Raw genomic sequence first — 25,343 nt, forward strand, 5'->3', positions numbered from 1 at the left:
GAGAATATATAATAATAGATATTAAATTACAGAAGCATTACGTAATAACATTTTTAATTAATTCCTAACTTTTAATATTTTCAATGTTGAATTATACCGTTACTGACGATTCTGTAAATATTATTATCGCGTTAATATTTTTCTTTGATTTAAAAAGGTTGGTCTTTTATTAATTTTTCGGATTTGTCTTTAATTTTTCATATCATTATATTTTGATTTAGTAAAGGAGCAATTACAATACAGTAATTGTTTGTTTTCATGTTAAAAATTTGTTAAAATTTTTTCTTCACTTTTTTTAAATTCGTAATATGGAGGAAATTATTTGTAGTCGAGCAAGTTATATTATCAGCATTGCGATTAGAAATGTTTTATGAAATTGTTCATTACTTTTGTTACCTAAAGCTAATGAAAGTGCAACATATTATTGTAGGATCTACCTATGCATAAAATTTAAAAAAGAAAACCTAACATTTTTGTAAGTCAGAATTAAAGTAAGAAAGCAGATTTATACGAAGGATAATACACGCTCCTTACCTAAAATAGGCTCTCTGAATACCCTCAATTAAAATTCAGTATCATCTTTAGAAATCAAATTACTATTTACGTTAGTTTTAGAAAAGCAAAAGTTCGGAATTTTTTTCAATTAGTAAATAAGTTTGAAAAAACCTATTTAAAAATTTTCTTTGGTTCAAGCTTTACAAATTATTAATTATTTTACTCCATTTTTTGAAGCGAGATAACTTTATAATTTATTTTATCACTCTGTAAGATTGGTAAGTGTGCTTATGATTCAACGAAGTTTCTGTTCAATTTTGATAAATTTACCAATTTTCACATATTGTTAATATATTTGTTAATTTTTTCTTGCCCTTATTATCATTATCATTGTGATTTTTCTCTTCCCTCGTGTGACTACGTTCTTAAACTACACTGACAGGCTGTGCCAGTAAAATTACTATTATGATTCTGTATTAAAGAAAGATCTGACAGTGTTGAATGTTTTTAGCATGATTGATTTCTGGAAGTCTCTCTGTATGTGTGTATTGAGTCCTAACTCTACTAAATGTGATATAAATGTGTGAGGTATAAGGCCTGTGACTAACATAATGAGAAGATGCTGAATTGGTTGTGTGTGCGTAATTGGATTGCTGGCTGTGTTATTTTGGTCATTGTGTGCGACTGCATTTATTTTGATGGCTACTGTGTTTTTTTATGATTTGAAGATCAAATGTTGTAAGGCGGTTGTTCTTTATGATGCCTCTCCTTTGGTTAGCTAACTTCTGTTCGGTGATGAGTAGTCGAAGCTGTGGGTATTGGGTAAAAAAGAGTCTGTGTAATTCATGCCTGTAGTCTAAGAAGAGGTTTAAACTGATGGTTACTCATGTCATTACTCCAGTGCAAGCGCTCTCTCTCTGCAAGATTTGGTGGTTACCAGTTGTTATTGTTATTATTATTGTTTATTTTATTGTTCTCAAATACTTCATTAATATATCTTTTTTGCCGATATTTACAGATATGCAAATGGACAAGTAAGAACATTTTGTTACCTGAAGTGGCCAGACGGCCAGTATCCCTACTCTAGCAGTGAATATATGTAAGTATAGTAAAATTTTATATGTATATTTTCTATATTTTTATTTATAGTGCCGGCAGTGATATTAAAAAAGTTTAGAAGAAAATTTAAATTAATTTAATTTTGAGAATTCTACTATAATGAAGTCTACAAAAAACAAAAAAAAATCAACTTTTATTATGAAAAACAAAACGTAACAGAAAGATGTTATGAATTTATAAAAATTAAAAACAGGAACGACGAAATGGAGACTATGTGAGAGTGTGTATATGTTTATCAAAAACTACTTCACCAGTTTCGATGCGGAAGAACTTGCTTCTTCAAAAGAAGAAGATCACTTCAGAGTGAACTTCAGAGCAAGTTCTTCGACCTCTTTTATAGTTATAGGCCATCAGGGGGCGCTGCAGTAGATATGTTTCTTCAGAACGGCTTCGTGGGTTTTTAATATTTTTAAATTTATCACTTGTTATTACAATAAATTTAGACATTTGCAAAATTAAAATACTCCAAATTTAATTTTTGAAAAATACTCACAGTGGTTTATACTGTACAAATTTACAATGATAAATGTTCAAAAATTCCACCATGGACATCGATACATTTTTCAACTCCTTGCATTACATTTTCTTTCACCAACTTAATGATATCTTTGCATTGCTTGATGAGGATTTCAACACTGGCAATGCGAGTGATCAGTTCATCACGTGTGTTTACTTTTTGCTTATCTACCACGTATTTTATCCATGCCAATAAACAGTAATCTAAAGGAGTAAGATTCGGTGATCTAGGTGGTCAATTTAACCCATCGAGCTGGTCTAGTAGATAACTGGTCATCGCAAATCAGGTTATTTCTAGGTCGAGAGTTCAAATCCTAGCAAAAGCAGTTACTTTGATACGGATCTGAATACTAGATCGCGGATACCGGTGTTCTTTGGTGGTTGTGTTTCAATTAACACGCATCTCAGGAATGGTCCACCTGAGATTTTATAAGACTACGCTTCATTTCCATTCATACATATCATCCTCTTTAATAATAGCTTACGGTTGTTCCGGAAGCTAAAAAGAAAAAAGAATAAGGTGGTCAATTTATTGGTCCTCTACGTTCAATCAATTTACCAGTAATTTTTTCATCTAAGAATTGTCTTACTTCATTCGGGAAATGTGTTAGTGCTCTATCAAACTGACAGTGTATTTTTGACAATGAGAAATTTTGAAACATTAAGAAATTCATTATTTGAAAACCCCAGATTTCTCCCCATGACACTTTGTACTAGTATGAAAGGGCCTATTAATTGGTTGTCGATCATGCCCAAACATAGTTCACTGAAAAATCATTCCTGGAAATTTTATTGAATTACAGCAGGTGAAAATAAAGCAAAAAGTTCATATAAACATATTTTTGGAAACGCTTCAATTTTTCAGGTTAGATTTTATATAAAACGAATAAATTTACACCTTAATTATGATTCCAAGTCTTGCTTAATTTCACTGAAGGCTTAGAAATCAGGATAAAATCTTTTACCAGCCGACACTATCTAACGAAGCGTTTCCAAACCTATATTTATATGAACTTCCTTCTTTATGTTCACCTATAGAACAAGTCCTGAAAGTTTGTTATATTCCATACAAATTACTCTGTACATTTAAAACATCCAAATACAAACAAGTGATTTAATATTTAATTTCCTTTCCAAGTGTTTTGTTAAAGTATTTTACAGAAAACTCTTTTGATAATAGTTTATATATATATAGTATAAATATTTATTTTAACAAATATTTCCTCCACTGAATTTAATTATTATAATTTAATCAATAAAATTATAAAATAAAAACCACCAAATAAAGTACATTAAAACATAAGAGACACCAACTGTGGCGCTTTCGAACTCAATACATCATCGTCAACAGTTAAAATTACAAAAACAAAAAAAATATCATCCTATAGAACTTTGTCATATTAAAACCACTATCCCATTCCAAGACATTTACATTGACTATATATCATGCCATGATATAGGATAGAGGTTTTAATATTACATGACAAAGCACTATATGCTGATATTTTTATATATAATTTTAATTGATGATGAAGTATTGACTTCGAAAGTGCTACAGTTAGTTTGTTACTTTTTATTGTATTCTATTTGATACTTTTGATCAGCCTTATTGGTTATCATGAAGATTATGTTTCTTTATGTTGTTAATATTCTGTAATTAACATTATACAAGTTGTTTGTGGTGCGCGTTTAATTTTTAGTTAGGTAAAACTCAATTAAGATAACTTCTGAGAATTTGTTTAAATAGTAATAAAATGCCAGAAAGACAAATCGGTGATACTAACAAATCTCGTTGAACTTTCTTCAATCAAGACAATACCTCAATGAACCTTTTTTTATGCAACAGTATTATTGCTTGAAGATTTTTACTTAAAGCCTAATAATGAAATTTATTCTAGTTTTTAAAAAAAATCATAAAAACCAAACGATGAGTCTGTCGATCATGTTTATTATAAACCAAAAAAAAAGAGTATTTCCAGTGATTTCAAGACTTTTACAGCTGAAACTAAAGACTACTATATTAGAGGTACTTTTTTTACTTATTATAATCTAAAATATTACATCGCAATCTTTAGGAAAGAAACCATTTGTAGTACAATAATTTTATGGCTCTTATTTAATTTAAACATGATTTTTTTAGAAAGAATCGCACAGAATAAATCAATCTATGTCAATCCACACGATAGTGAGCATCTTGAGCGCTTTAATGGTCTCATTTGAAAAGACATCAGATTGGCCAACAAAACACGGGATCAGTGTGTTAACCGATGAGAGAGGAAGTATTATCTGATGCACACTATTGTATCAGTCTTGTGCACACTGACTGACTGAAATTCTCATAAAAGGGTTTCTTTTATGACAGGGATTCAATAAATGAGTCATCCCTTCTGTGGGTAATTAATATCTCCAGACCGAGCGTGGCTTAAAAGCATCTAAATAAGAACTGTTAGTGGAAGAAGAATCCATTGTAGCTAATCCAGATTATGCTAATGTTCGTCATAGGGACAATCAAGAATTCACAGTCTCTTTATCATGTTACATTTTGTCTAAAAATTTGTTATTACAGAATTGGTAGAGAAGAGTGTGAGGATATTTAGCTGATGAATGGTATTCATGGAGAGTACGTTTATATTCTTAGTTAATAAAATGTTTGTGATTATTTGGTTTTTTTGTCAAAATTCAAGGCAATTAAACTGAAAAAAATTAAGGATGAGAAAGAATACATATTCCCATATTCCATAGAGAATACGGGAATACAGGTTAGATTTTAACCTTATTTTAAATCTAAAATATTTTTAGATCTAAAAAAATATTACTCTAAATAAAAATGTACTGATACAAGATTGCTCTTGTTCAGTAGCAATCTTTACACGCAGTTTCGCAGTACACACTTTTTCGTATCCATGTGGCCTATTTATATTTTAGGTATAAAATTAAAAATTATGAAATAAAATAAACTTTAAAAATAAAATTCCAAATTATCCGTTCTCAAAATAAAATATTTTTTTAATTCTTTTTTCTAGTTTTTCATTAAAATTCTGTGTTTATCAAACAGCACCTACCTACATTTTTTTAGGGTGCAACCCTCGTAATAAAATAAATCAAAATATTCTATACTTATTTATAACTTTGCAAATGTGAAAAACAAGTTTTTTGCAGTTAGATATTTGTATAATATTACGTTAATACCGAAACACTATTGATAAGCATTATCCATAAGTCACTTCCTATTGTAAATTTTAATTCCTTTTATTATCACTTTTATACAGATTGCATAAATTTGAATGGTTACTTAGGCTGGTAAAAATATTGCAAATAGATGATATAATTGTTTACATAGTTTATTACATGAAAAAAATATAATATTTTTCTGTTATGTTTCGGTATGTTTTACTCTTAATTACTACTACTCTTAACTATTTACTACTGGTTGCAGTCTAACCAAGTTTTAGTAAGTCGAACCTAAAAAAAAATACGTTTTGCGACAATTTTTTTATCCTTTATAAAAAAAAATTAGATAAACAGTTCAGTGGTCTATTTTATTCAATTTTATATGGTTTCACTTTAGCTTTGGAGCAGAAATCTAGACAAAATATTTCACAGGTTTTAACTATAAAAAATGCGTTTCCTAACTCATGTGCAGAACAATTTCCGCCTTGGTTCAATACCTAAGTTAGGTTTTAGTACTCCATACATATATATTTGGCCGGTTCAATAACATATACCAAATAAGTAAAGTTACTGTTCAGTTTTTAAATAGCATTTTATTATGTCTTATTATTGATACATGTTTATTTAATTTTAATATATCTTATTATATTGTCAGTTTAACATATAAATGAGTGTATGTAACACTTTACTTTGTAAGAGTAAGAAGAAAGTGACAGTTTATTTATAATTAAAGAAGAGATGATATATGGAAATTACGAAAATAAATTACAGAAATAATATAACGCAATATATAATATACCTTGAGCTAAAACGAAATATTAACAATCTTTGATTTGTAATCTCACTAACAATAGAATCGTATAGATTTAAGATTTCTTTAAAATATGTTGTTCGTGAGGGTGCTTAGTACTAAGGTGTATCCAATGGCCAGAGCTATCGTTATGCCGTTGGCAAATTACGTGTAAATAATTTCAGAGTACCTAATAACTCATAATTCATTATAATTCAATAATAGGTGACTTATTGTACCTTAATAAATAAAATGTAATATTTGTTGTCTTGCACGTTAATAATAATGTATATGTTGTGTTGTATGCTTGTATATGTTTGCGTACGTAGTAGTCGTGATAATAGAGGTTCTGAATTTCTGTCGTCTTGAAAATAATGAAATAGGATGGAAAACGATTCAGTTTCAATTTGAATTAAGACGGAATATAATTCCTCAAATTAAGTATTGTCCTATTACACTACGTATATAATTGATGCCTTTAATGCGTTCTCTCATGGACCATTAAAATGGGAAGAAGAGGGACATAATTCATCTTGTATGGATGAATATTCTTGAACATCTGCCTTTTCTTAAGTTAAGAGTTGAAGTATATTAGAAAGTCAAAATGAAAGTTGTAACCGTTATTAAAGAAGACTTGAGTAGAGATACTCCTAAGTAATATAAATCCTTAAGATGTTACATCAACTGTGGAGTCAATCAGAAACAAATTTTAATTGATAGCTTTAATAATATAAGAAGTACTATGTAAAGATTAAGTAAGATCTTATACTTCTGTGCCATAATGAATCGTAATTTAAGACATCTGCTCGTCGTTACGAATCATAACTGGAAAAATTGAACTAAGGTATCATTTGGGAATGAGAGGTCAATGTTTAATGATAATAATAATACATGTTTAATGTTGCATGTACGTAGGAGACCTATAATTTTGACAAAATACCAATCGTTCAATCAAATTATATATAAAGAATATTGTAATTTATACTGTAATCACATTTAATATTCATTATAAAACTGTTGATGTCTATATAATCAAAGTCTTTGATCACTTTTAGCATTTCAATTTGTTAACCACAAATGATTAATTTTGACCTAAAGTTTTATTTGTTCTCATTTGACAATACAGTCAATAAACTGTTAACATGTTCACTCTTGTTCTCAATTACAATGAGTTTTTTGTCGAGGACATAACTTATTACACCATCAACAATGTTATAATAATTTCCAAAAATCTCACTGATCTGAACTGAGATATTATATTTGTTATAACACTATCAATCTACAGAAATGCAAACAAAAGATGTTACTATTATCTAATGTAACTATATTATTTTTAGAAGTGACAAAGAAATGAAATAATTAGGTAGTTATCCAAAATTAAGTATTAAATGAATTCCACTCTATAGTCAATTCAAGTGATTGTAAGGGTTTTGACATAATGTCCATAAGTTTACATATGAATAATGGAATGTATCACCAACATTTGAGGTATAATATATTGACTTCATAAGAAATGTGCTCATTATTTAAGACCTATATTATTAGTCATAATATATGCTTCAAATTCATCAAATGTTCATTGACAATCAACACAATACCATTTAGTAAGATTCTAAATTTCATTTAAACTAATAATATCTTCAAACATTTTTTTTCAACGTACTAAACTTATATGCGACTGAATACCAAAGATATGCCACATTTATCAGTTACAAGATCATTATTCTGTAATCCATACAATGAAAGCGATAATTCAGTCTTAACAAATAATTATTTGGGATGCCAGCATGCAAATGATAGTTTTCAATCAATTCACAATTAAATTCTATTTCTATTTTTAATGGTTATTTATCATTAAAATCATTACTTATGAACATGCAGTAACATTATCAAACTGATAGATCAGAATTGAACTATTCAAATCAAAGGAACTTATTGCTAATCGTTCTTCAGTAAAATTTAAAGAATACAGTTTACAGGATTAAATTATAATTCAGTGATAAATTTTATCACGTGTTTTAGCCTTTACATAAATGTTGATCACATTTATATTTCTGTTATCACAACTTATAACATTTTTACTATAATGCAATTCATTAATTAATATACATTAATTTCATTAGGATAATTTTAAAACTGTCATCTTGCATATGTTAAACTGCTTGGTGAGGTTACCATTGTAGATTCAGTAGTTTTTTGATTGTTCCTTGATATCATATTTTGCAATCAATATACATGCTTTATTAACAAAATAAATAACATTGTCGCTATTATAAATTTCATCAGCATTTTCACAATTACAATAATTATAACTAAATGTGTAATAATATTTTTTTTTTAAGCAAAGAGACTGTATTTGACCACCAAATTTTCTATTATTTTTATAATTCAATTTATGTTTTTATTGCTACATCAAGAGTAAATAAAAAAAAAAAAAAAATTAAATGTCAACAAAATAGTAAATTTAATAAAAGTTTTACATTATTCTTTTATTACATTGTTGTAAATGTATAAAAACTCAAGAAAATTTCATCATATAAGGTGTAATTTAATAAAACAAATATTTGTTTAACCTTCTTAACAGCAAAATCTAATTCATGTTTATTGTTAATGAATAGAAGATATTTAAAATCTTTATAATTTTTCCTTAAATCAACAGAATTCACTAAGATCATTTCAACCTTTCTTTGACATTCTCTCAATAACAAATAAAAGATTGCACTCACTAGCTAGTTTATAAAATTTGTATGTTTAATCAATTCGCTAATTATTTCCTTAATCTTTTCAAATCGTTTTTCCAATAACATTTGTTGGATGAAATAAACGATGTTTGAGTTACTTTTCCAGATAGTAATTTTTTTAGCATATTTATACATCTTATATTTTCTTATATCTTATTATTTCACATATTACTTTTACTGATATTTGACGTAACATGCCAGTAAATGTGCCAATTTTGATTACAGAAGCTTTAACTGAGCTTCTCTGATTTAACAATTGATCTTTGTCTACAATGCTAATTACCTAATAATAAATCATTAATATAAATGACTAGAAAATTAAAAATAACACCAGTTTAATGACTGATGAAACAAATAGATGTGAACCCCATTTTCCAATTATGTAATATGTCACTTCAATAATTCCTTTTTCCATATTAACCGTAAATTAAATATTGAAGACGTGAGGAATATAACCGGCAGTTGTATGATTTAAACCTCAAACATCACTAATAAATTGTAATCTTCATGTATCCAGCCCGGAGGATCAAAAATATATGTAGAACAATGTCCGTCTCAGTTCAATACCTAAGTTAGGTTTCACTATTCCATACATGTATATTTAGCCGGTTCAATAATATATAGTAAATACAGTTACTGTTCAGTTTCTATTTAAATGCACATTTTATTACATCTTATTATTCATACATGTTTATATTTATTTTAATATTATATTTTATTAAATTGTTAGTTTAACATGTGAATTATTGAGTATATATGATGATGACATGGTGTGTTAATTAATACTGAACTATTCCATAATTACTGAAAATATATCGTATTATAAATATCAGCAGGTCAAAGCTAACAAATTATAACAACTTACTTTGTAAGAGTAAGAAGAATGTGGTAGGGTTTATCTATTTATAATTACAGAGGAGATGATGCATAGAACTTACCACCATGTTTATATGAATTTTTTCTCTAATTTCACTTTCACAATATTTACAAAAGTTTTTTCTGCTTCTACGTGAGATACAAGCTATATATTTGGTGACATTTGAATTATAAATATAGTAAAACAAAATTATGGATTGGCAATAATAATATAAATACTATAAAAATATTATTGGTTTTTTGGTTATTGTTAATTTTTCAATGAGAAGAGGAATAGTTTTTTTAGGAAAACTGTATTTACTGTGTTATTACAAGTACATAAAATATTTATTAGCGTATAAGTACCCAGCAACTAGTTTTTTTTTTTTAACAATCCCGGTAACATAGGTAATATTGATAAATAAATAATGTTCAGCGTTCCTTCAGGTATTTTAATATACAGAACCAAATTAAAACAAATAGAAAATTTTACAATCAGCGTTGATTATTAAAAATAAGAATTTAAACAAGAAACAAAAACTTTTTTTTCTTCTACGACCGGTTCTTATTAGTATTCTTATTTTGTTACTTTTAATTTTATCTTTATTTTAAAGGGTTTAGATATGACTATAAGAAACGGTTCCCGTAAAAGGGAATTTAATATCTCTACATTTTCAAACGTGAATCCCTCTTTTTAGAATATTTGAAATTACGTTTCTATATTTCACACATCACGAATTTGATGCCTAATAAATCGCTTTGATAAGAAATGAGGCCAGTTTTAGTACTCGTATTTCTAGATATTTTTAAAATGTATATTTTTAAATCAAAGTGACGGAGCGGTAGCATCTCTGTCTTTTATCCGGAGGTTCCAGATTTGAATTCCGGTCGGTCAGGCATGGCATTTTTCATACAAAATTCCATTTCATTCCATTCCGCTAAAAAATTCCACTTCTTTCTTCCCCGCACAAGCTTAAAGCTTGTGAAACAATCTTTTAACTATGTCTCGTCACTTGGATCATTTTGGACAATTTCAGTAGTTTTATAAAGAATGAAGACTTTGTGAAGTAAGTTTATTAAAACATTTTATTGTATTGTATTTAATAAAGGTTAGTAAAAAAAATCGTTTTCCCAAATTTGTACTTCAAGTACTCTGACAAAGCTAGAATCATGATTAGTTTTGCTTACTTAAGAGTTGTTACTTATTTTGGCAAGAGATTGGAAAACCGTATGTTAACCAACCACTCTTTTTAAGACCCTATTTAATTTTTTTGGAAGTTCTTTTACGATAAAAAATAAAGAAAAAGAAATTGAATGCAAATTCATTAATATTATTCACATCATTGTTAATAATGTTCACAGATTTGAAAGATCTTTTTAATTTTACTAGCCCAATAGATAATTATAAGTACATAATATAATATACTACATAATATAATATAAGGAAAATAACTGGATTGGCATACGTCATTATTATCTCATATATTAAAGATTAGTGTTTCCAGTTGTAAAGATAATACTTTGTTGGCCCCAACTTGTAAGCAATCAATATTACAATCCTATAAAGAATTACTTGTTTATCAGGTCTAAATCAGTGTTTTAAAGAAATAATTTTACTATAAAAATCAGGCCAAAAGCAGTGCGATACATATTTATATAGGTATACACACAAAAAATGCATTCATACATACATATGCTTTTTGGTCTAGATGAAATAGTTTTGGTCTAGATGAAATTCTAAAACGTAAAGATTTGAAACAAAAACTGATACCGTATTTTTGATGGACACCATACTTTTTTTTTAATCCAGCTATATTTTCCGGGAAGTAAAAGTAATAAATTACAATATTAATTATTAATTTCATTCAGTTTTCATTTTACAACAGATATTTATCACTGAAAGTGATTTGTTTATCCCTCTAGCTAGTTTAAATACGTAGGAGTTAATTTATAAAATTATACTATCACACAATTGTTTTATTGCAAGAAAATAAAAAATAATTGTTTATCAATTTGTACTTTAATATACTTATTAACATTTTATTTAAATATTAAAAATATTAAATGAAAAAGAAAATTAATAATTAAACAAAGACAAAGGTAAATTTCTTATTTAAATAAATGTAAAATTAATCCGCTTAAGAAATTTAAAATTAGTAATTTTTTAATGTAGATTTTAATAGTTTTTTCATAGCAATTGTTATTTAGATGGAAAAAAATTAAATTTACATACATCAATAAAATATAAGAAAAATAAATCAAATGACAATAATAGTAGAATAAATAATAAAAAATAACAGTATACGATTCTTTCCGTATTTATTCTCACATAGCTCTCACACGCTATTGGGAGTTTTGTATAGTTATATAATGGAAGCACATAGTATAAATTTTAAGATATTTAAATTTATAACATATATTTAAATGTTTTGAATTTTATTTTTATTTGTTTTGAATACGAAATCCACTTTTATCTATTTCTAATATGTTCACTTTTATTAAAGAATGAATCTACTAGAAATATAAAAAGGAGCTTCAGTGCTGTCGTCTAAAAATGATAAAAGCTGATCTGAGAGACGGATGACCGAACACAAATTACAATGGAAAATTGTTTTAGATAGATCCGTTTATCTCAAAAAACATTTATGTAAAATTGCATCAAGAAATACAACCGTTTCTTCTCAGACAAAGAAGGGTGAAGCTCTTCCTCAAATTATCCGAACAAAATTTTTTGCAAACTTGATCAATTGTTCTATAAATGTAAATAAAATTTAAACTTACGTCATTCTATTAAAGGCATATAAAAGGGGATTTTATAATCTAGAAATAAAAGTAAACTCATATTATAATTGTACATAACACCATGGAATTTATTTTCTTTACATTAATATATTAATTTTATTTCGTATTTAAGTAATAAATAATTATGAAAAAAAAATATTGTAAACAGCTTTATAAATAATGCATATTTATTTCAAAATATCAGCAAACGTAAAAGCATAATTGAAATAGCTTAATTCGCTTAATCTGGCTTATTAATAAATCATTAGAGTAATTAATAGTAATTTCGTTAAGAATTATAGTATACATATGATTTGTATACATATTTGATGTGCTTAATTTGTGAGTAGTGATTTAGGGTTGGAACAACACTTGAACCAGTATGAAAAATATATATATATTTGATATATAAACTGAACGACATTTAATAACAAATTTGAATATAAAACAAACACATAAATAAATATAAAATAATAACTAAATTTTCATAAACAAACATTATTTTTATATTCTCTACACCCAATTTTAATAATTCAACACTTTAAAAACTGTTCATAACACCAATATCGATGTTCAGCATGGAGTTTATTAATGTTGTCATGGCGATTATTGCAATGACAAAAGTATTTCTTCTTACTTCAGCAATTTTTATTATTTTTTTTGTAATACATTAAATATCCAACAATATAAAATATACAGATCGTATAGACGACGTAACAATTTTTGCAAACAAATTAGAAGACATTTGATAATCTAAAACAGAGGTCACGATAAAATTTGGCTACCTGCCTCTATAATAACTGGAAGATGCTGGCTGTAGAGAAAGTCGCAGAGAACTTTCCGGCTGACTAGTAGCGGCCGACTTTTGCTGTTGGTTGAGGTGAAATATAGATCCGGATTAAACTCCCGCCTCCAAGCCGCTGATTTAAAGGTAAATCGGTCTTTAGCATCAAAGACAAGACTAAGATTCTCATCCTCAGCCCACCTCGCATCACAATCCTTAGATTTCCATTACTCGTGGTGGCTATTAAAATCAGCCAAGCAGACCGCAGGATGAGGTTGTGTTTGGGTTACTGACGTTGGCCATGATACAGCTGGCGGTTTATAGATATTGGACACTGTTATACTCCCGATTTTAACTACAGCATTATGAATTTCATTGTCCGTGGAGGTGGACATGAGAGTGGCGTTTCCTATATGGCGTCTAACGTAAATAGAGACGCCATACGCATCATGGTATGTGGCACCAAGTAATTCATATTCAGGTATTCTGCCTCTTTCTTGCAATTGTTCCTCAGTGTTACAATGTGTTTCCTGGATTGCAACCAGATCAATATTGTCGTTCTTCAGTAGTTTCGATAAACACTGGCTCTTAGAATAACTTATGCTTTCCAAATTTATGTGGCAAATTCGCACCGAAGGTCCAAGATTTCTTGTTGGCAAGTCCTGAAAAGGACTGTTGGGTATATCTAGCGATATGGCCTGCAGTTCGTAATACTGTAGGCTTGTGTCTGCGTGGTCGGCAGAACCTATCTTCTTGGTTTGTCTGACCGCCAGTATCTGCTAGCTCATTTAGCGTTACCCAGGGTGCACTACGTAGGGGCGAACTAGCTTTTCAACGTTATTATGAAGCGATATTTTATGCTTCAAATTTATAAGAAGGCAATACATACAAATTTATAAAATACATGGCGAAAAGTATAAATAAATCGACCCTAATTTAATCTGTTGGTTATAATTTCCATTTTTTATTTTATAATAACTTTAATTTTTTATAAACATTTTCTTTTATGGTTTCCAAAAATCAAATTATTAATAATATTTTTTGAGGTGAAAATGCACTCACATATGGAACCCCCGTTCATGGACTAACCACTAAAAGTACTTCTTTTGGCTCAACGGACCCAACCCGGACCGTTTATCACATTACATCGGATCAGATTCTTTCACCTGTGCCTAAAAAGGTAACCAGATGTTTCATGTTTATTCCTTTACCTGGTGTTATCTGAATAATTTAAGTCCTCCTTTTTGCTCACAGGACACTCCTGATAATTTGGACGACCCGCTGCAGAAGCTGAAGGATCTTGGGGCATCAAGCTGATGATTTTGTCAGCCTTCACGACTCCCTATCAGTCCACCAGCGCTTTTCTTTCTGTCTACCAGATGACACACACGAAGAACGTATGGTCGGCATTGTCATATACCGAAGGGCAATATAGAAATTCTGAGGATTGGGCCCTGACCTTATGCAAGTAGGCTCGATAGTACCCACATCCGTACTGAATCTGGTCACGAAATACCCGACCTTTCCTGATTGTCGGTCGGACCACTCTGGTGGTCCAACTCCCCCTAATTTCCTTCTTTTACGAAAGCCTGCCAATTGAGAATTATGTGTCTCTGTTCTTACTCAGCAACAATTTTCCTTTCTTCTCCTGCCCTTCGCCGGCGTCGTTGACAGGATTCTTGCCGCTTCAGTGATAAAAGCGCAATAGGGATTCTCCCATGTAATAATAATAAAAATAATAATTATAGAGGGATTTAAATTTGGTACAGTTGGCTTTCAGGTACTGCATAAACGGGAAAAAAACTTGTAGTATGTATGTATTTAAAGTAAAATAGATTTTCTGCTAATAAAAAGTCCGTTTTTTGGTGACCTGATTTAAAAATATCCATACTTCGTTCCGTATTTGTAATGCAATACTTTCCATGTTGGGTAAAATAAAATTGATTTTTCGTAAGAAAAGTTAAAACAGTTATTTTTACACAAAGATACAATACTCTTTTCTTATATTAAAAAAAAAAAAAAATGTTTACTTTTACTTCATTTAATATATAAAATACAAAATTTTTCTTCAACTTGTTTATATGAAACGAAGTAAGCTGCAAGATAAAGAAAATTATGCAATTTTCTCCATTTATATTTTTATTACTCAAGAAATAAAAAAAATAGCAAATTATTATTATATTTTTTTTTTAGAAATCCATAGAAATATTTACAAGAATTAAAATGTGTTCTATAAATAGTAACATTTTTCAATTAAATATGAAAAAAGTCTCTTTTGAAACTATTATAAGTCAATTGATTTTTCCAGTCATTAGTTGAAGTTATTCGTTAATAAACGAAAAACGGCTCAAAAAGGATTAGCTTGGAGTGATGACGTTTGGTGGTCAGAGTAGTCAAATTTAGTCGGTTTGTCCCTGATCAGATAAACTTGTTCCTCATCAAATATCCCAACATTTGCGTGGTGGAATAGAGGGATTTAAATTTGGTACAGTTGGCTTTCATGTACTGCATAAACGGGAAAAAAACTTGTAGTTTATATGTATTTAAAGTAAAATTAGAGAGTACCTTTTTCAAACGTGTAAAAATTTCTCACAATGCTAAAAAAATTGAAAATATATATATATATTATGTGGTGTACAAATACACATAACGCTACACAAACTACGTACATATCATCACATAAATACACATACAGGAATTAATTTTAAGGCTCTCAAAGAATGCTTATGACGTTGTTTGTACTTTTGGTTTAATATTATGAGAAACATTATTTTTTACAAGTTTGAGAAAGTCTCTCTAATTGACTAGAATTACCCCAAAATAGGGTATTTCATTTCCAGCCCCAAAAGTAAAATTGCAATAAAATAAAATGCATGAGTAATATCAACCAAATTTTTTATTATATTATGAAGCTTTTAACACTACATTTTATTCAAATAAAATAGCATTCTTATGGTCTCCACGGCTTTTCTTGATATAGCAAAGTCTATCAATAAAATTTCGCGTAACTTTCGCACAAATCAGATTAAATTTCAGTAACAACGCGTCGAAAATTTGCTTTCAAGTCATAAATTGTAGTGGTTTGTTGCTATAGAATTATGACTTAACATAACCCCAGAAAAAAGTCTAAGGGGTCAAATCACACGATCTTGGTGGGCAGTTGACATTACCATTTCGTGAAATTATATATATGTATAATTTCATTTAAAATTCTTCTCAAAATTCTCGAAATTTTTTTAATATTATATATAATTATATATATAATTAATATATATATATGCAAAATAGTTAAAAATTTCATATTTAAGAGTCGTTTTTATGCGAGAACCATTTATCAAGAAAGATTATAAAAAATTAACGTGCTATAGTCAATCTAGATTCTTCAAATGAACAAGGTACACATTGAGTTTGATTTTAAAAAAATCAATAAAAATGTAGATTAATTTGATAGCATCGGCAATATGCATCCGCCAGTAGAATTGATGAATTATTTCAGTGAATCTAAAATAACATACAGTAATAGTATATGTCAAGCCGATAAACCACTGGGTTGGTCTAGTGGTTAAACTCGTCATCGCAAATCAGCTGTCTTCGAAGTCGAGAGTTCTAAGGTTCAAATCCTAGTAAAGGCTTTGTACTAAAGGCTAATAAAGGCTTTTATACGGATTTGAATACTACTAGATCGTTGGTACCGGTGTTCTTTGGTGGTTGGGTTTCAATTAACCACACATCTGAGAATTGGTCGACCTGACTACATGACTACACTTCATTTATATTCATACATGTCATCTTCCTTCATTCTCAGAAGTGATTACTTTACCGTGGTTCCAAAGGCTAAACAGATAAAAGAGAGATATAAAGCCAATGATGATGTAATTTTCGGTCGATTATGTTTAGAGTTTTTAAGCAAATAGAATAGAAATGTTTGTTTCGTCTTTTCCCTACTAGAGATATGATGCGTCTTTTATCGATTAACGGTAATAGTTCGGTGATTGAAGATGCACATTTCCCGCCAATCGATCTTTCTAAAGGACAATATAAAATGGGTTTACAGTGGTTGATGACGGGTAACAATAGTCCGAATGTCGAAGAAAAATAAAAACAATAAATTTTCTTTCAAGTTTGACGAAGATGTGAAAAAACATAAAATCAATACAATAAGTATGTGCTAACTGAAAAACATTACATAACCAAACCGACGGTCAGTTATGAGATTGAAGGTATCGGTAAATATATGCAAGCGGAAATGAAAAACTTGCAGCAATCCATTTCCATTAAAGCGAACAACACATTACAGACCGAAATTGGACAACACATTACAACCAAATTACAGATTGGATAGATATTTCATATGAAGATTGCAGTATCGGTAGTCTAATCGGTTACGGATCGAGACTACTAAAAGCGAATCTTACTCACGTATCGGATCAACTGATAAATAACGCCCCTGTAAATGTAATACTTGTAAAATGCAATATCATTACGGGTAGTTTCAAAGACGGTAATCGAGACAATATTTTGTATTTATTTCCATTAACCGCCGATCCCGGTGATTTTTTTTTTTTTTTTTTTTTGTCTTCAGTCATTTGACTGGTTTGATGCAGCTCTCCAAGATTCCCTATCTAGTGCTAGTCGTTTCATTTCAGTATACCCTCTACAACCTACATCCCCAACAATTTGTTTTACATACTCCAAACGTGGCCTGCCTACACAATTTTTTCCTTCTACCTGTCCTTCCAATATTAAAGCGACTATTCCAGGATGCCTTAGTATGTGGCCTATAAGTCTGTCTTTTCTTTTAACTATATTTTTCCAAATGCTTCTTTCTTCATCTATTTGCCGCAATACCTCTTCATTTGTCACTTTATCCACCCATCTGATTTTTAACATTCTCCTATAGCACCACATTTCAAAAGCTTCTAATCTTTTCTTCTCAGATACTCCGATTGTCCAAGTTTCACTTCCATATAAAGCGACACTCCAAACATACACTTTCAAAAATCTTTTCCTGACATTTAAATTAATTTTTGATGTAAACAAATTATATTTCTTACTGAAGGCTCGTTTAGCTTGTGCTATTCGGCATTTTATATCGCTCCTGCTTCGTCCATCTTTAGTAATTTTACTTCCCAAATAACAAAATTCTTCTACCTCCATAATCTTTTCTCCTCCTATTTTCACATTCAGCGGTCCATCTTTGTTATTTCTACTACATTTCATTACTTTTGTTAAGTTCTTGTTTATTTTCATGCGATAGTTCTTGCGTAGGACTTCATCTATGCCGTTCATTGTTTCTTCTAAATCCTTTTTACTCTCGGCTAGAATACTATATCATCAGCAAATCGTAGCATCTTTATCTTTTCACCTTGTACTGTTACTCCGAATCTAAATTGTTCTTTAACATCATTAACTGCTAGTTCCATGTAAAGATTAAAAAGTAACGGAGATAGGGAACATCCTTGTCGGACTCCCTTTCTTATTAGGGCTTCTTTCTTATGTTCTTCAATTGTTATTGTTGCTGTTTGGTTCCTGTACATGTTAGCAATTGTTCTTCTATCTCTGTATTTGAACCCTAATTTTTTTAAAATGCTGAAAATTTTATTCCAGTCTACGTTATCAAAAGCCTTTTCTAGGTCTATAAACGCCACGTATGTTGGTTTGTTTTTCTTTAATCTTCTTTCTACTATTAATCTGAGGCCTAAAATTGCTTCCCTTGTCCCTATACTTTTCCTGAAACCAAATTGGTCTTCTCCTAACACTTCTTCCACTCTCCTCTCAATTCTTCTGTATAAAATTCTAGTTAAGATTCTTGATGCATGACTAGTTAAACTAATTGTTCTGTATTCTTCACATTTATCTGCCCCTGCTTTCTTTGGTATCATAACTATAACACTTTTTTTGAAGTCTGATGGAAATTCCCCATTTTCATAAATATTACACACCAGTTTGTATAATCTATCAATCGCTTCCTCACCTGCACTGCGCAGTAATTCTAAAGGTATTCCGTCTATTCCAGGAGCCTTTCTGCCATTTAAATCTTTTAATGCTCTCTTAAATTCAGATCTCAGTATTGTTTCTCCCATTTCATCCTCTTCAACTTCCTCTTCTTCCTCTATAACACCATTTTCTAATTCATTTCCTCCGTATAACTCTTCAATATATTCCACCCATCTATCGACTTTACCTTTCGTATTATATATTGGTGTACCATCTTTGTTTAACATATTATTAGATTTTAATTTATGTACCCGAAAATTTTCCTTAACTTTCCTGTATGCTCCGTCTATTTTACCAATGTTCATGATGTAGAGGGTATACTGAAATGAAACGACTAGCACTAGATAGGGAATCTTGGAGAGCTGCATCAAACCAGTCAAATGACTGAAGACAAAAAAAAAAAAAAAAAAAATGCTCCATCTATTTTACCAATGTTCATTTCTCTTTCCACTTCTGAACACTTTTCTTTAATCCACTCTTCTTTCACCAGTTTGCACTTCCTGTTTATAGCATTTCTTAAATTCCGATAGTTCCTTTTACTTTCTTCATCACTAGCATTCTTATATTTTCTACGTTCATCCATCAGCTGCAATATATCGTCTGAAACCCAAGGTTTTCTACCGGTTCTCTTTATTCCGCCTAAGTTTGCTTCTGCTGATTTAAGAATTTCCTTTTTAACATTTTCCCATTCTTCTTCTACATTTTCTACCTTATCTTTTTTACTCAGACCTCTTGCGATGTCCTCCTCAAAAATCTTCTTTACCTCCTCTTCCTCAAGCTTCTCTAAATTCCTCCGATTCATCTGACACCTTTTCTTCAGGTTTTTAAACCCCAATCTACATTTCATTATCACCAAATTATGGTCGCTATCAATGTCTGCTCCAGGGTAAGTTTTGCAGTCAACGAGTTGATTTCTAAATCTTTGCTTAACCATGATATAATCCATCTGATACCTTGCAGTATCGCCTGGCTTTTTCCAAGTGTATATTCTTCTATTATGATTTTTAAATTGGGTGTTGGCAATTACTAAATTATACTTCGTGCAAAACTCTATAAGTCGGTCCCCTCTTTCATTCCTTTTGCCCAGCCCGTATTCACCCACTATATTTCCTTCCTTGCCTTCTCCAATGCTTGCATTCCAATCTCCAACTATTATTAAATTTTCATCTCCTTTTACGTGTTTAATTGCTTCATCAATCTCTTCGTATACACACTCTACCTCATCATCATCATGGGCGCTTTTAGGCATATAGACGTTAACAATCGTTGTCGGTTTAGGTTTTGATTTTATCCTTATTACAATGATTCTATCGCTATGCGTTTTGAAATACTCCACTCTCCTCCCTATCTTCTTGTTCATCACGAAACCTACTCCTGCCTGCCCATTATTTGACGCTGAGTTAATTACTCTAAAATCACCTGACCAAAAGTCGCCTTCGTCTTCCCACCGAACCTCACTAATTCCTACTATATCCACATTTGTCCTACCCATTTCCCTTTTTAAATTTTCTAGCCTACCAACCTTTTTCAAGCTTCTAACATTCCACGCTCCGACTCGTAGAATGTTATTTTTTAATTTTCTGGTGACCCCTTCCTTAGTAGTCCCCACCCGGAGATCCGAACGGGGGACTATTTTACCTCCGGAATATTTTACTAAGGAAGGCGCCTCCATTATTGCTATGTGAAAATGCAGAGAGCCACATTTTCTTGGAAAAAAAGCAGCTGTAGTTTTCCATTGCTTTCAGCTGCGCAGTACTCAGAGGACTGAGTGATGTTGATATGGCCGTTTAAGTCGTCCTGACTCACGCCCCTAACAACTACTGAAAGAGCTGCTGCCCTCTTTCAGGAATCATTCCTTAGTCTGGCTCTCAACAGATACCTCTCCGATATGGTTGCACCTTCGGTCCAGCTACTCTGTATCCCTGAGCACTCAAGCCCCCTCACCAACGGCAAGGTCTCATGATTCATAGAGGAGGCCCGGTGATATAATTTTCGAATATCCATTGAATATTAGATTTTTACCAGTCAGTGTGAAAAAATGAGCAATTTAGAGACACAATTGACTGATGAAAACGACAATGTATTAAATTTGCGCGGTTAACAAATCAGCATGTTGTTGGTAACTGAACCTATGTAAAAAATAAACTATTGAAATTCAAATTTTATTCGTATGTAGATAGATACAATAAGCCTTTTTATCCGATAATAATTATGTTGTTGTTAAAAACGTTACGAATTGAGTGAACAATCCATTAAAAAGTTAAAATCTCTAAAGCTTGAAATCGTTGGTGGAAAATTAAAATCTATCCGCGGCTAAAAGCAATATACTATTCAGATAGAAAATTATTTTTTTCTTATATAGATTCTACTCGTATAATTAATCATTTAAGTATTAAAAAAAAGTAAACGTCGAGAGGAATCGTTATCTTACAAAGAATTCCATGAACATTCTCCGGAGGTAAGTAATTTGAAACCGGGTGCAACAGTTAGAATCGTTTTATACGATCGGATGAATATATTGTTTCAGGCGATAGTTTTTTGTATATTAGTGGGAAACTAGTCGGCGAAAACGGGAAAAAATCAACAATATCGGATTTAATAAATTTTGAGAGTGTATTTCTGTTCAATGAAATTACTATCTTATAAACGGACAAGAAATAGCCAGGACTGAAAATGTAGGCGTTAGGCGTATCATCGATTATGAAAAATGCGATTTCAATGACTTCATCTTCCATTTCAATGATTGAATATGCCGGTTGGATAAAAGATAAGCATAACATTTATATAGATGAGTATGATATTTTTAATTTGTCATAACCTTTATCAACATGATAAAGGTCATTTGACCTTTATCATGTTGATGGGTTTTGCCGAAGATTATGAAAAAAATAATCATAAAAATTAAACAAAAATTAGTGTTAAATCGTAGTAATAACGACGTAAACGCAATACATGCTACAGTTTCACATCATAAATTTAAATTAGAAATAACAGACATCGTATGGAGTGTACCATATTTAAAAGTGATGCCTGATTATCAATTGGAATTGGTTAAGTTGAGAGATAAAAATAAACATGTGCGTATGGAATTTAAAAATCGGGAACTTCACGAATATCCAGCCTTTTCTCAAACAAATTCTATAACGTGGGATGTAAAAACATCATCGAAAATGGACAAACCGCGTTATGTTATTGTAGGTTTTCAAACCGATAGGAAAGATAACGCTGTTAAAGACATGTCGAAATTTAATACTTTTAAAGTAGAAAATATTAAAGTGATGATAAATTTAACCCCGCATCCATATCTAGATTTATAGGAGAAACAGATGTAGATGTTTAAAATGTTTACAGATTTTCAAAAGTCAATATCATAAAAACGCCGAATCGCCGTACACATTTTCAGATTCCAAATAAATTGGAACAATTATCCATTAAACTGTGTATGTGATTGACTGTTCTCGGCAAGATGAATCTATAAAAATTGGCGTTATTGATTTGAAAATTAATATTGAAATCGAAGAGAATTTCAAACCCAACACAATAGCATATTGCTTATTAATATAAGAGAATGCAGTTGTTTATTCGCCATTAACCGGTAAAGTGACAAAACAAGAATAGATTTTTTGCTGGTGGATCATAATTCAAATGTAGTAATATTATCTTAAATTTAATTCGTATCAATTTATAAAAAAAACGTCTTTATCATATAAGTAAACCAATACATATAAAAACAACTAATTATCTTATTTAATGTTACATCAACGATATTGTTTGTTTAGAATGAATCATTAACAGCTGACGTCATCGACAACTGCACTGGACATCGAAGAGGATGCATTAAAGAAAATGATGCTCGCAAAAGAGCGAGAGGAATTCCAAGAATCAGACCATTGTAAGAGATTGGGGTATCCCCATCAAATTTAGATACATTAAAGAATCATAAGTGAAAAAATAATACTTGGAAAAATCGCAATTTTGCTTGTAAAATACTAGTAGTTGGTTTAGGTTTCATACAATTTTGTTAGGTTAACTCAGTCAAAACATCGTGTAAAACGTAGTGGGGACAACTATTGAGATTTTTATTAATATCAGCAAGCTGTCTTACATTCAATAATTTAATATGGCATCATGGTTTATTGTGAAATTTCATCGGCAGTAACGGTTTTTGGGCGTCCCTAGTGTTTATCATTTTGAATAAGTATAAAACGTTTAAATTCAGGAGCCAATTTTTTTACCGTCAAAACGAAGAAAGAGAATCCTTTTAAGTGAAATCTAATCCTTTTTGTGTGTCCGTCAAGGTTAAACCTTTTAAAAGAAATTATTTCGTAATAGCTCGAACTTAAATTTTATTCATTTTTTCCAAAATATCAAAACTCGATTATTTCGTTCGATCTCCACAAACAATCAAGTAAACGCATGCGTCTGAACTTTGCAGCACGGCATCTGCTAGCAGCCTGTGAATTAAGATCCTTAACTATAATTATCGACCGAAAAATATCATAACCATTTGATCGATCATACTTGTGTTTTCTCAATTCAGGTTGAGAAACTTTCCAAACGATCTTAATCTTCCATCCCTTTAGGAATGTTTTTCTTCCACTGCACTACATGCAATTTTATTAAAGCAAATAATGAATTGAAGAGAAGGAATAAAAATAAATTTACATCAGACCGGGATTAGAAATATGGGTTTAAAGACCACGATCTGACGATTCATGATTCAATAATTATATAAAAACTAATTTTGTAGTTTTAAAAATGAGATGCCTACTAACAAACATTATCCCAAAATTTTAATGAAAATTAAAAATAGAGCGAATTTTTTTCTTTGTTTTCAATCGGCAGTTAAATCTATGTCAATTACATTTTTATTTTTAACCATACTTTTTCTCAATAAGTTATATATTTTTCACTTGGAGAAGAAGAATCTTGTAATCTTAAAATTTATTAAGTTTTTTCGTAAAAAATTTAAGCGTTCTAAGCACAACCAAAACCCAATTCTGTAAAATATTTCGGTTGTGTGTGGAAATGAGAATGCACATGTGCGGGCTTGATTAATTAAATTTGTTTATTAATGCTGTAGCATCAGAACATAATGGATGGTTTTGAATGTAGATTAAAATTTCATCAAACAGGTCTGTCAGATCATAATTTGAGCACAATTAATTAATCAAACTATATTAAAAAAAAAAGAACTTAGTATAAAAAAATGAGGCTAAACAAAACGTATGTACCATTTCGTGTACTAATTACTTATCTCTACATAAAATAATACAATCAAATTAAAAAGAAAAAAAAATAGTAATTGAATACATTTCTTAAATATTTATTTCCATTTTGATCTACTATTTTAATTTTAACAAATCTTTACACCCGTAACTTATTTACTTTAATTTACTCTGAAGGAATTTATCAATATGCTTATCAGGTATGTTAATAATAACCTTTTGTAAGCTATCTTAGTTTCAGACAACTAATCTCTTCTGAGAATGTTATAACAATTCCCAAGCGTAAAAATAAACCCCGTAATGCAAGATCTAGAAACTGAGAAGTGAAGTAGTTTCTTGACGCCTTTTCCATTGAAGTAAATATAGCATTTAATATCAGCATGGCAGCGAAATCAACTCAACTTACATTATTATCTCCCACCTGATACACAATTTTCTTTACATTATACGTATTATGAAAAATAAACTATAAAATTAACTCCCAGATAATAAGTAATGAATTAAAGATTTTTTTTTTTTTTTTTTTTTTTTTTTTTAGATGTTAATTCATTACTCCACACATACATCACTAGTACATTTAATAAAATATAATATATAATAAATAAAATATGATAAATATAAATATGAAAATATAATATATATTTTTTTGTATGGCCATAATAATAATTGAACAACATAATAACAATTGAAAATAATTTGAACGAATTTTTAAGGAAAAATAATATTTAAGTATTTTAATATAGTTGGTTTTATTTAAAATTTTGAAATTCCTTCATTATGATTTATTTATTGTTAATTTAACAACAACGGTTCTTATTATTAAGAGCATCATTTATATTTTAATATATAAAAAGAAAAACTTTAGA

The 25,343-nt window shown here is 29.8% G+C and overlaps 1 protein-coding gene across 1 annotated transcript in view; it reads left to right on the forward strand.

Annotated features, from left to right (window-relative positions):
* TkR86C (Tachykinin-like receptor at 86C) overlaps positions 1 to 25,343 on the forward strand; it is a 439,993-nt gene that overhangs the window by 308,407 nt on the left and 106,243 nt on the right. The window contains exon 4 of the mRNA XM_075354794.1: positions 1,514 to 1,594. Within this exon, the coding sequence (XP_075210909.1) occupies positions 1,514 to 1,594 (81 nt within the window). The remainder of the gene's footprint in view (positions 1 to 1,513; positions 1,595 to 25,343) is intronic.

The sequence above is a fragment of the Lycorma delicatula genome, chromosome 1, assembly GCF_047948215.1.
Source record: "Lycorma delicatula isolate Av1 chromosome 1, ASM4794821v1, whole genome shotgun sequence".
NCBI classification, from domain to species: domain Eukaryota; kingdom Metazoa; phylum Arthropoda; class Insecta; order Hemiptera; family Fulgoridae; genus Lycorma; species Lycorma delicatula.